Source organism: Sphaeramia orbicularis, chromosome 11, assembly GCF_902148855.1.
Source record: "Sphaeramia orbicularis chromosome 11, fSphaOr1.1, whole genome shotgun sequence".
Taxonomy (NCBI): domain Eukaryota; kingdom Metazoa; phylum Chordata; class Actinopteri; order Kurtiformes; family Apogonidae; genus Sphaeramia; species Sphaeramia orbicularis.
This window is the reverse complement of record NC_043967.1, coordinates 8,521,150-8,534,880: the sequence shown is the minus strand read 5'-3', so window position 1 is coordinate 8,534,880 and position 13,731 is coordinate 8,521,150. Positions and strand designations below refer to the sequence as shown.

At 40.6% G+C, this 13,731-nt stretch overlaps 1 protein-coding gene across 1 annotated transcript in view; it reads right to left on the bottom strand.

Annotated features, from left to right (window-relative positions):
• The window catches only part of cap2 (cyclase associated actin cytoskeleton regulatory protein 2), a 36,237-nt gene that overhangs the window by 12,199 nt on the left and 10,307 nt on the right, over positions 1 to 13,731 (bottom strand). The window contains exons 5-6 of the mRNA XM_030147586.1: positions 2,829 to 2,972; positions 2,145 to 2,230 (exon numbers count right to left, since the gene is read on the bottom strand). Of these exons, the coding sequence (XP_030003446.1) occupies positions 2,145 to 2,230; positions 2,829 to 2,972 (230 nt within the window). The remainder of the gene's footprint in view (positions 1 to 2,144; positions 2,231 to 2,828; positions 2,973 to 13,731) is intronic.

The window sequence follows — 13,731 nt, the reverse complement described above, 5'->3', positions numbered from 1 at the left end:
CATTAGTTCCAGTAAAACCACTTTCTATACCCAAATGATAGTCCTGACCTATTTTATTTTTTATCATTAAAAGTGAGACAGTAAATACACAAAGCCCACAATTGAAAGGCAATAGCATAAAGTAATATTTAATAAGCCTGCATATTTTGCCAATGTAAATATCTTAATTGGTTAAGTAAGTCAAAATGTCTGTAGATATTATTTTTTATTGTGATACAGGTGCAGGCGAGTCTAGGGAAACTGGAGGAAGTGTGAAAGGGAGAGCAGAGTCTACTGATGACAGAGGAGCAGCTCAGCAGCACAACCCTGAACCACTAGGCACAAATGACACAGATTAAGATGAGTCTGTTGTTAGCTTTGATTACTTTGGTCGCCCTCAGTCACAGGTTATACATACATTTTTTTCTTATCATCCTCGTCAAACCCTTAATATCACTATACCAAAAGTTTTTTAATAGCAAAGTTGGAACAAAGCACAAGTGGCTGACTTACTGTGAAAAAAATCAGTCTCTCTACTGCTCTGTTTGTCTCAGGTTTTGCAGAACAGTGTGTAGACCTAACATGTAAGGTTACAATTACATGATTTTAATAATAATCGGTCATGATCTAAAGTGTCATGTCGGCTCCCAGACAGTCTGGATTTTGTCTGTCTTTTATGTTGTCTGTCATTTCCTGTTTTATTTTGTGAAGTTTCCCTCATGTGTCATGTCTGGTGTCTTTACTTCCCTTCCCTGATTGTTTCACCTGTGCTGATTACCTGACTCCACCCTGATGTGTTCCACCTGTGTCCAATTGTCTTCCCGCCCTCTTGTGTATTTAAACCCTGTGTCTTCCCCTGTTTGTGTTCTACACTCGTGTGCTCACTTACCAGTGTTTTGGATCCTGTCAGTCCGTTGTGACCTGTTTTTATCTTTCGACCACTGATTCTGCCCGTTCCTGTTTTGCCTGCTCGTCTATGACCTGGTTCGTTTACCCGACTCCGATTCTGCCTACTCCCTTTGGTACCTCAGCCTCCACCGATTACTTGTGTTTCGACCCTGCGCCTGGATTACTGACTGTGAATTTTTGCCTGTGCCTCATGTACCGTTGCCTTTTGATCTGCTCTCCCGTGTATGACCTGGCCTGTTTTTTGTCCTCCCTTTGCTTATTCCTAGTCGGGGTTCCGTTGGGTTTTTCCCGGTTTGGCCACGCTGGTCGCCAGCTGATCCTACTCACGGCCCAGATGTCAAGCCCCGGACACAGCGGATCCACAGATTTACTAATTATTCTGTGTTGTCTTTTTCCTGGTTAAAGTGTTCAATAAACACCCTTGAACTCACATCAGTCTTTTGGTCTTGCAATTGGGTTCAGCCTCTGTACTAGTCCCATCACATAAAGTGGGCCGGTATGAAACTCCAGGGCTGAAAATGAGTCTCAGTCCGGCCCTGGTGTGAACTCTAAGTACATGGAGCCACAAAAGCAGCACAATGCTTGGATTGGCATAAAGTATGACAACTGTTTCACACCATCAATTTAAAGGTCAGTTTAGTGTTCAACTGAACATGTTGTGTCCTTGTTCCTTGTAACTCCTTTATATGAGTTACATGGACAGCAGACTATCGTGCATAGCTGACTATGGGGCAGATGCAATTTGCAATTTGTTTTAAATGAGAGGTTTATGAGAAATGACTGTTAAATTTCAGTGTGAATGATACAGACTTTATAGTCCAGTACATCACATTTAGATAAATATTTTAGTCCAAATTTATGGGCAATATTGTACTATGATATTCATTCTTATATTTTTTTCATTAGTGTGATCACACAAAAATCATTACTAGAGAGTGAGTTGTTCCTATCTGCAGAGTTTGTTCCTACATTACAGCTCAGGATTGACAGTTATGTTTGAGTGCAGACCAGAGTTAACTGCCCTTTAACAAGTCCAGAACAGAAAAAACAGACTACAGTTGCAATCACCACAAAATTTCTCTCAATATGATTCATATTAACTTTAAGAATGTAATTGTATTCTGATTACTGCCTATTTAAGTTATGCCTGCATCTAAATACTATACAATACTGATATCTAAGCACAGGTCATAACTGCATAGACTTCACACTGTCTTTCAATGAGATGTTGTGATGAAGATAACAAACCCACTTACGTTTCCTTGTAGTCCTTCAGTACTCTGTTAGTGTAGAAGGTGGCAGCATCGTTCATCTCCTTCACATAGGGGCCGGGCTTCTGAACCTGTGAGAGACTCAAATTCATTAGAAAAGGTCCTCTCACTGTATGATGAAAGTATAAACTGTTAGTACAGAATGTTGATGAACTCCAGATTTGTCTCCGTCTCAAGTAAAAAGCAGAATAGCTCATAGTGACATCTTGAACCTGGAAGTTTGACTTCAAATTGTTTGATATCTCCTGAGGGGAAAAGTACCCATGTGACAGCGACTTACACTGAGCAGAAACCAGCATCAGAGCTTTTTATTTATGCACTCAAGTGGAAGAACTTTGATCTTAATCTAAATGATATTCATCTCAAAACTCAGGAGGAGAGATCATGAGCTGACAGGAAACAGAGCCTGATGAGAAAACAGATAGTAGAATCTTATTTGTTACAGAAGGACAAGTATGGTAGTCTGAGTTTTTTGGTCTATCTCCATGCAAGTTCATTACATATAATATGGATTTAATGCTTCAGTGTATATCTTGTTGCTTCCACACTGGACTTATTATTTTTGGTTAAGTTTATTTACTTACTTGTTTTGTATTCACACTATTCTACTCACTTTTTTAGATCAGGATAGGTGTGTGTTTTATGCGCTGCAACTACTTTTGTCCTCACCACGGCCACCCAGCCTAGAGCCGGGATGCTCTCGCTGACAGCCGAGAGGTGGTTGAAGAGGCTGCTGCCACGGTTTCGTTCTCTGAAATTCTGAATCTCCTGGATGTGATCGGAAATAGGCTTCAGCAGATCACGCAGCTCCGTCTGCAGGACAAAGACAAAGTTGGAGAATTTGGAAATTTATGAATGATGAAATAGAAAGAGGAAACAGACCATGGTGTGAGAAGCAAATGTGTAAAGGCAGATTCAGATAAGTCTTGAATGAGTCTCAAGCCTGAACACTGGAGTCAAAATTAAAGTCCTAAATTGGGATCAGCCACTCCCATGTCAAGTCAAAATCAAGTCACAGACATTGTATTTTAACCCCAACTGGTCAAGGCAGATGACCATTCTCCAGGAGTCGGGGTCTGCTTGAGGTTTCTACTTGTTAAAAGGAAGTTTTTCCTGGGCACTGTCAACAAGTGTTTGCTGCTGGAGGATTCTGTTGGGTGTCTCTAAATTGTCTTAAGAGTCTGGTTTTGACCAGCCCTATATGTAAAGTGTAATGAGATAAGTTTTGTTATGATTTGGCATTATATAAATAAAATTTGATCAATTGATTGTTCATTCTGGAGTTGAATGAAATGTTAAAGGTACTCAATAGTTATATAGTGATATCATTTTAATTTGTTAAATCAAAATCAACTGTAGGTGTGAATTTGAGGGTGAATGGTTGTTTGTCAGCCCTACAATGAACTGGTGACACATCCAAGAAGGAGTGTACCCTGCCTTCACCCATAGGTCGCTGGGACAGGCTCCAGTACCCCTGCAACTCACAAGGAATGAGCAGTTCATAAAATGGATGGATTTTAATGTGTCATATAAATTCTATTGATTATCTACTGGATCTGTTCTGCAAATTGGCATGTGTTGCAACAAAAATATTTTTTTTCTTTGGCTATGACAAAATATCAGTTGTTAAAGAGGCAAAAATATAGGTAGAGTCACAAGTCATCATTGGTAAAGTCCAAGTTGAGTCATTAATTGCATAATTTAATATAATTGATCCAAAATGTCCAAAGTCTATACACCCTTTTATAAAGGTGACAGTGGTGAGTAAAGCTGCTATTTATCCATCATAATGAAAACAATTTTAACAGAGCGGTCTGGAGAAAGAGCAGCAAGAGGCGGGGGAGAATGAATCATCTTCTCAATATTTAACCATTCTTGTGTTTACTTATTAAAAATGTTTAGATACAATTTTTTGCGACCTCAGCTCTTTGCCGTGCCCACCCAGACCACCCCCCTCTCAGTGCCTCAGAGTCACTAATTCCTAAATTAGGATAAAGGACAGTAACTAATTTTATTAGCCAGAGCCTTTTTCCACTGGAAGTTCCAGATCTCAGCTATAGCTTGTCTCCCAGCCCCCTCCCCATTACTCCCCACCACTCCATTCCTACAAACATTCCTCCGTTCATGGGGAGATCCCTCTGGCCTTGTAAGGCATACCGCTCCTCCAGTGTTTACAGTTTACCTATCACACATGCGCCTGCACGCACATAGATCCAGGAACAAAATGTTTCATCGCTGAATTGCCTACTTTTGATCTGCAGTCAACTGGCTGCTATGTGAAGCAGCTACATTATTGATGAGCTGTTTCTTTATTCAGATGCGAATGCTGCTAAGGTATTGAAGTTAAGGCTAACATGGCAGCTTGGATAGCATCACTTTGTTTAGATGATGATGAGAGTGAGTATCTGAAAAAGAAGGTCTTAACAGGTTCTTTTGGGAAAAAAAATATGGTAAATGTACAGCTCATGTGAAGCAGTGCCATATATTGAGTTACAGTACAATTGTGATTTAATGCATGAGTGCATAGCAACAGTAAAAACACAAGTAAATGTTCTCTTTTCTCCCCAACAAATTCTTCTCTCAATTAGATACACATGATCTCCATAAGCACAGATAGACACCCCTTTCTCTTCACTGTCTGCTTTTATTCTCACTAAATCCTGCTAATATGTGCCCACTGCTGCTTTAAAGTGATATCGCACCAAGGGTCAAAATGGACTATATAGCCATTAAAAAAAGCAAAAGAGGTCATAAGGTAATAAGCTTCGCTTTAGAGTAAGTCTACTGAAGAGAAAACCAGAACACATGACTGTTAAACCATTCGCCATCCTTTCGCTTTTCAGTTTGTCAGTTTGTTCTTTCTTGATAAACATTTACTCCTATCATCACTGCACAACAAAAATTAATAAACAGTCTAATACTTAATACTCTAATAAACTACTAATACCACACAGAGAAAATCACCTACTACTGCATTCAAACACATTATCAGTGTGAAAAGTCAAAGTAGCCATACCATGTCATGTAGCTCTAAGAAGTCTATTTTTCACAAGATGAGCTGAAAAACATGCCTGTATTCAGTTTGGTGACATTACGTTTCCCAGGAAATCCAAAGGGGAGTTCAAAGAGTTTATTTTGCTGAAGAATGAGGAGAATTTCAGATTTAACCCATAAAGGAACAGTTAATCCTTTGGTTTATCACAAACATTTGAGATCAGCATGTTGGGAATACATTTACTGAACAGGAAGGGGATGAAATGTTGTAATGTGGAAAGTAACTAAAGCTGCCATTAGTAGTGGAGTAAAAAGTATAATACTTAAAGCTACACTGTACGATCTGGCATTTTTACACTTTTCTTTTGTAATCTTATAATGCTCCTAATAAGCTAAAATGTAAAATGAATCCACCAGGTTTTGAAATTCAATCATTTTTAATTCTCATATATTTCTGATGAAAGTCTGACCAATCATTTCATTCGGTCTTAATAAAATGATTGGCCGAGCTTCCTGTCTGTCTGTCATCTGTTGCCACGTCCCACATCAGTTACCAGCGCCTCTGAATCTGACTCCATGACCAGTTTCACTACTCCTCCTGTCAAGGGGTGTGAATGGATAGAGCTCAAATGCACAGTGCTGAAGGGAAAAAATAGATTTATTAACAGAAACAACAACCAAGGGGAACAAACAGAAAAACCCGATTGCTGCAGTCAGAGTCTGGTGAATGAAGGATGGTGATAAAGTCTGGGTAATTATGGGGTGATGAGGTGCAGTGAAGACAATGATCCAGCGCTGCGCAGCCACAGACAGGACCCTTAAATACAGCTCCTGATAAAAAAGGAGCCGCGGCTGTGCAGCAGGTGGATGATGGTGTGTCTGATTGCTGAGGGAGGGGTCCGCAGTCACGCTAGAGCGGACTGTGACACTTCTGCCTCTACCTCCGCTTCCCACCACGTGCGCCAGGGGAGGACAGGAGCATCAGGCAGGGGGAAGTGGGCGGGACTTTGGAAGAAGGCGGGTTATTCATGTACAAAGTGCTTTGTGACATGCCAGATCAGTAGGTACAGCTTGAAGTAAAAAGCATGAAACTCCACTGTATACTTACATAATTACATTCCACCACTGACTTTAAGTTTTTAGCAACCCATCCTTTTTATAGCTGGGTAGAAGTATCAGAGTGACTTCTCATGACAGCAGCATTTTAAAGTCCCAGTGGTGAAGAATTGTGATGAAATGGCTGACAGATAGGGTTTTTAACTGAATAGGGAATGACATCAAATCTCTTAAGTGAGTGTTTTAGTGATATCTAGTGGTGAAGTTGCAAACTGCAAACAACTGAATGTCACACTCACCCTGTGCCTCCAGTTGCTACAAAGAAGAAAATCCTCCCTCATTAGAGCCTGTGTTTGTTTTGTCTGAACCAGGCTTTTCAATCAAAGGGATGTTAACTCTGGGCCACATGCAAACATAGTATGTGATGGCAGCGTCAGCAGCAGTGCAACCATGTGATATCATATGGCTGCAACAGACAAGACATGGAAACGGCTGAAACGCAGAAATGGCTGGAGGGAAGCAGAGTAAGCGAAGCTCCACCTGGCAGCAGTAGCTGCAACAAACACAACATGGAAACGGCTGGAGCTCCGCTTCCTTCCAGCCATTTCCGTGTCATGTTTGTTGCAGCCATATAATATCATATGGTTGCACTGCCACTGCCAGGCGGCTGTGCAAACCTCCACTTCCCACAATGCACGTTACGACAAAATTCCAAAGATGCCCGAGTTACCTACCAGCTTTGTTTGTAAACAAATGGTTTGTTTATGGTGGATGGCACTTTGAAACTGTTCACCGTGAGGGAAGAGATTCAGGTGAGTAATCACAAAAAAACTTATGGATTCAGGATACTTAGGCTATGACTGAGGTTTTACAGATCTGATGAAAAATTGGTGACAAAAGTCTCCCGCAGCTTCACCACATGGCCTGGCCAAACCACCTTTGCTTTGATTACACCATGCATTCGCCAACATTGTTTCAATAAGCTTTTGCAATGTCTTAACATTTATTTCAGTCCAGTTACAATTTCTATCAAGATCTTGTACTGATGATGATCCGTGATTATGCACCTGAATCTCTTCCCTCACGGTGAACAATTTTGAAGTGTACTCCACCATAAACAATCCATTTGTTTACAAATAGAGCTGGTAGGTCACTCAGGCCTTTTCGGAAATTCGTTGTGATATGCATTGTGGGAGGTGGAGCTCCACGCAGCTGCATTATGGCTGCAGCAGCAACAAACATGGAAGCGGCTTCACTGCCTCTTGCTACTGCAGCTGCTTGGAGCTCCACTTCTCACAATGCATACCGCAACAAGTTTCCGAAAGAAACGAGAAACTACTCACTCCATTAGTTGGGGTTATAACATTATATTCCAATTCTGCTATTAGGTCCCCCTGAATAACCCCTATATTGCTCACATTGAACCTTTGGACCTTTGACTCAACTTTTCTCTCAATAAGAAGCAGATACAATAAATGAATTAACACCTATATTCACAGATCTCTTTGTATCAAAAAATCTTGGTGCATACGCCTTTGCTGATATGAAGTCAGTTGAGCCAAAGGGGTGGACTGTAGCTGTGGAGAATTTAGACAGAAATACAATGAGCTGACAAAAGGATTAACAACGTCAGTTCACATTATTTGATGGGCAGAGAATGAGCTCAGCGTGTTACAACAGCAAAGCGTCCAATGCCTTGACTTCCTATCCATACACGGAACGGATCAAAGGTAGGAAAGGAGACAGTGACACAATGGAAGGTAGGTAGGAAGGGTTTTTTCTCCTCTAACACTGTAAAACTCCACATTGTTTGTGGACTGCCAGAAGCAGCAATACAGACAATCACACACATCGAGTTAACGGGCCAACTACAGGTCACATGAGAGAGGCTGACTTTCCTTTGCTCCTGCTCTCTCTCTCTCTCTTTGTCTCCCTCTCTCTCCCGTTCACACACACAAAGTCTGACAACAAGCTCAAATATAGAACATGCCCATAAAAAGTCAGAGAGCACAACAGGACTTCACTGCAGAGAAAGGCCAGAAGTTTGTGAGCTGTGTGTGTGTGTGTGTGTGTGTGAAAGACAGAGTGAGAGAGAGACTGAAGGGCACTGAGTCACACACATTTCTCAACCCTCACTGATCTGTAGTGAGGACCACATATATAGACATGAATGAATAAATGTGGTTGATACATGTGTGTTGTTTGTGAAGTCTCAAGCCTACAGTCTTGACTTCAGTCCAAACCCTGAATCTCATGTCTACAATCAGTATGAGAACTACATTGCAGCCTTCAGGGGAGCTCACTTCTTCGTGGTCTCTTTTACATGGTCAAAAAGGGAAACCACACCCTTTATTAACGCTGTATCTGCTGTTTCATGTTATGAAAGTGGAAAATACATTTTTGTCTGTGGATTTTGAAAAAAAAAAAGTCAAACCACTTCTCTGGCCACTGTTACTGTTCATTTTCTGTTTTGCTGTAATAGCACCAGGGATTTGGAGTTGTAGTAAACTTGAGATCAGTCTTGGTTTTACTGTGTCTTGTCTCAGATGAAGAGGACTCATATGTCCATTTATGTCAAGACAAGTTAAAACCATGACTGTGGGGATGTTACTAAACTTAAATCTGAGGTACAACTTCCTGCCTCAAATGCAATCAATAATGACACCTAATTTGTAATTCGCAATTTTTTGATGATTGATGATGAAAGATGATGATAATAAACTTACTGGGTCTCAACACTGGTTGTTGTGTAAAACCTGGTTGTTGTGTCTCTGGCCCAGTCTTGGTTTTGGTAGTCTTAACTACTACTTGAACACTAGCTGCCACATTTTCTTGAAAACAATGTGCTATTTTTATTAAAGGGTTAAGAGGTAATATTCAGTGCCAAATAGGGATGGGAATCGTTAAGAATTTAACGATTCCGATTCCATTATCGATTTTGCTTATTGATCCAATTCCTTATCGATTCTCTTATCGATTGTCATTGGGTGAGGGAATAAAAGAGTACAAACAGGTGTGTTTGCATTAACTGTCTTCTATATTTCTGTCTGCACAGAAAATATGCATATACAGTATGTACAAATAATAATAACAGATGACGTCGGGCCCGGTTCGGGGGGGGGGGGTATCGGCGTGCAGTGAAAGTGAAACTAAAGATGCTTTACAAATTCCTCTATTGCTGCATTTCCACTACGTCGAACCAGTTCGACTCGGCTCGACTCGTCTCCCATTGTTGTGCACCTCATTCCTTTCCCCTACCTTTGGAAACTTGGATTTGGGTACGTTTGTTGTCCGCACCGAAACTGGAACTGGGCCTGGCGTTCACTCTGCCACTACATTCACAAGTGTCGCTAAGTAGCATATCAAATACATGACATTCCTGTAAATGAATCACATGCTGTGGACAAATGTTTGAGCAGATTGGAGGGATTCCACCTTTTGAAGACATGGAAGCTTTGCAAGTGTTCCAGTGGACCTGGTGTCATCTTTTTAGACCGTTTCTGCCTCAACACCATGTTGGCTACGTTCTGACCAAAACAATGCAGCGTATGTGTGATGTCATCATGCATGCGCAACGAAGGCAGAACTGATAAGCAGAATCGTTAAGGAGGCAGGCAAACGATTCCAAGGAATCGAGCTACTGGGATCCAGTTCTCAAAAAGAACTGGTTCTTGATTCCTATCCCTAGTGCCAAATAGAGGGTATGCACATATATCACTTCCCCCCTGGGCCACGCCCCTCTAAGTCAGACTGAGTTGCAAAAACCAACCTGCTCAACATGACGGAGTATAGCAGTAAACACAGCGAGACCGGGAAAATGTGAAATATGAAATTAAATTAAGGACAATTGGACTCGACATGGATTCGTACGAGCTGCCAAAGAACAAGTGGTTCACGAACACTGACATGTGAACAGAAATCGCATATCTGGATGTCCAGGGTGTAGGGGATCGTTATTTTTACCTGAAACAAATATACATGGTTTCATCATCACTGATGACCAGGGGCTATAACTAGGGCCCAGAACCAGCTGATCCAAAGTGCATTTCCAGTAGACCGTGTACTGACCCCAGTGAATATATGCATGATCTACTGGGACTGAGGAGATTTACATCTAGTTCAGATCAAGTACTTTATACAACACAGATACTACTGCTGTGGACCAGCAGGGGACCACTGGATTCTGGGAAATTAGGATATTTTTCCCACCTGTTTTTAAATCATGACATTATTCTTGTAATATTATGGCTTTATTGTCAGAATATGACAACTTTAATCTCATAAACGAATGACATTTTTGTTAAATTATGAGTCTTTTTTATAACTACAACTTTATTCTCATAAGATTGTGATTCTTTTTGTATTCGACTTTATTATCACAAAATTACGGGTTTTGTATCGATATTTTATTACTTTAAACTCGTAGTAACAAGTGTTTTTATTTTCTCATGTGGCCCTAATACTCCGTTGTAGCTTTATTCTCCAGTAGCCCCGTATTTGAAAAACTAGGTTAGCCTCAGTTTAAGTTAGTTTATTAATCATGTAGGAGCACAAGGTTCATAATCACAAAATGAAGACAAAAACCATGAAAGATCTGATCATGAAACCAAGAGCTTTACTAAGAAGTAACATTACCAAAAACAATACAGAATTTAAGGTATGATTTTACCCAAAAATGCAGCATAAATTAATGTTACCTGATAAGAATCGGGATCCACAAATCTAGGTTTGGTTTCCTGGATTTGTGGATTTATCTACTTCTCTTTTCTTTGTCTTTCGGTGTCTGTAAAATGATAGCTCCGACTGCTTTTCAAACCTGTTCATACAATCAATCTCACAACAACTCTTCCACATTTTTTATTGAATACTGTTCTTAAGTTTAGACAGTATTGAAGCCAACGTTGCTACTCATCTCCCTCTGTCTGCCACTCAGTGGGCGTAACTGCGGTGACTTCCACTAGCGGTGATGTCACATACCCTCTATACCATAAAGTTGCCAAGGTGCAACAACCATGGCATCAGAGTGAAGTCAATGTGGCAGCATTTTTGATGTGTAATACTGCCACTGGCTCCCAGATGCTGCTCTTCAAAGGTCTGGTCCCTTTGACATCCTCTGCAGAAATACTAGGTCATTATATTTATCCCAGGAGCCACTGTGGTCTCATTCATTCCTTCTCTGCTTGATGTGTCAGGTGTCAGCCTTTGATTGACATGTATGATTGACAGCTTGCTCACCCGTCAAGTCAGAATCTTTGAACTTCTGTTTATCGAATAAAATTCTTTTCCCCCTCACAGACAGATTAACTGTAAGTGGGGTTAATAAAATTCAATTACAAGACTGTCACACCAATGTTTTGTACATTTTAACTTTTCACTGTGTCTGTAAGTTAGCATCATCGCCGATCCTTGTGCTCCCCCAGCTCCACCCTTTTATCCAAATATGGTCACTTCTGGTTCCAAAGAAACTTGACATCTCAAAACAGAAGACCAAAAACCAATGAGTGACATGTTTACTTTTTCATACAGTCTATGATAGTCATCAGGAAAAAATCCCCTGCTTTACCCTTCACAAATACACCATTCCATTCCTACAGTCAGATCCCAATTAATCTTAAACACTGAACCTTAAATCCCTTCCTGGTGGGCTCTGTTAAAATGCATTAACAGTGAATCACCCTCAAACATGAAAAATAATGCAGTTTAACTCATGATCCAAACCAATGAAAATACATGCATAGGAAAAGTAGCATACAGTCTTAGATAGATCTTCACACATCATGGCAAATATGTCACTGAGAGGAGTCGGACAGCTCCGCAGTTTACACTATTCAGGTTGTTTGAGGAAGACTTTGCAAGACATTCATAGTTCCTTTTTCACTGATAACAATAATTGTAAAAATGTTTAATATCTGATTTGATAATTGTCCAAGCTGATTTCCGTCTCCTGTTTCCTCACCTCTTTCTCCTCTTTGTCATGTGGTACTGGGTCAATCCCACTCTCTCTCTCTCTCTGTAAAACCCTCACCCTTTCCTTGTTTGCATTTCAGACAATCACTGAATACTCTTTTCACCGCCTCTCAACCAATGACCTGACAGATAGGCGCTAATCACTTCCTGGTGGGCTCTGTGGACCCTGTAACACACACACAACAAAAACAGAAGGCCAATGGGATGATATCATACACACACACACACACACACACACACACACACACACACACACACACACACACACACACACACACACACACACACACACACAAACACACACCCAACCCCCTTCTCTATACGTAGACATGTTGGGAATGTGTTGTACTAGCGTTTTCCTAGTCAAAGAGCGATGTAATCCCTCTGTGAGCGGCTCAGCCTGCAGGGGAACACAGGAGGGGAGGAAACAGACTGACACTGAGTTTATTCTCTATTAGACAAATAAACCTCTTACAAGAGATGAAAAGTTTAGAGCAAACACTTACCAGAAACATCAACAAGCAGCCAATCATAACTTGTCAAACCACATCACATGATATACCATTTGTTGGGTTGTCTGTCTGTCTGTCTGTCTGTCTGTCTGTCTATCAGCAGGATTATACAAAACTGTCCCAGTGCTTCCCCAGCTCCCCGCCTCAACCTCCCATCATAGGTTTTCTATCTTCAGTTCTTCTTCCTGCACCCATTCCAGTCTTTACCAACACCCACCTATTCCTCTTCAGCAATAAACATAACATTCTATGATACCTTGCATTCATAGTGTGCCTTTCCTGCTGCTATCCCAAGCCAGATTTTTTTGTGTTTTTTCTTCATGTTGCTTTTATTTTTGTTTTTAATTCTATATATTTAGTCCTCTTAGTTTTGCTGTCATGATGCAATTATGAACTAACACATTATACTGTCATCATTTATATGTGTTTCATCTCCATTTATACATGACCCTGTGTCTGATGTCCACATACTGGTGCTCCATTTGGTTTCTTTTCTTCTATTTTTGCCTGATTATAGCCTTGGATAACGTCCTGTAATTGGTTGAAAACAACCTAAATATCTTTTCACACTGTAGATAAAACAAACCTTGGTTAAACAAACCTAGGTTCTGTTTGATCTGTACTGAGAATGCGTATATTGGTCAGACCATAGGCTGGCAGTTTGGAAATGCAAAAGCGGTCTTAATTTGATTAATCTCTGTGCTTTCTGGTTCCTACAACTGCACAAAAATGACATTTGGTGAAAGTGAAGGGCATAGAGGCCCTTAGAGCATCAAATCAACAGTCAGGAAGACTATCTCCCTGTGAATTATACTAGACACTAATTTGTCACTATCCCTGAGAACAATCAACTGATTCAGTCATATCTTAACAATCACATAACTTTCAAACTGTTCTGTCACTCTCGTTTTATTCAGCCATCAATTTTCTTTCATGGTTGATTTCCAACCCATGTCCAAAACCTCATCCCCATCATCTGGTTCTGGTTTAACTCTCTAAAGCAGGGGTGTCAAACATACGGCCCATGAGCCAAAACTGGCCCT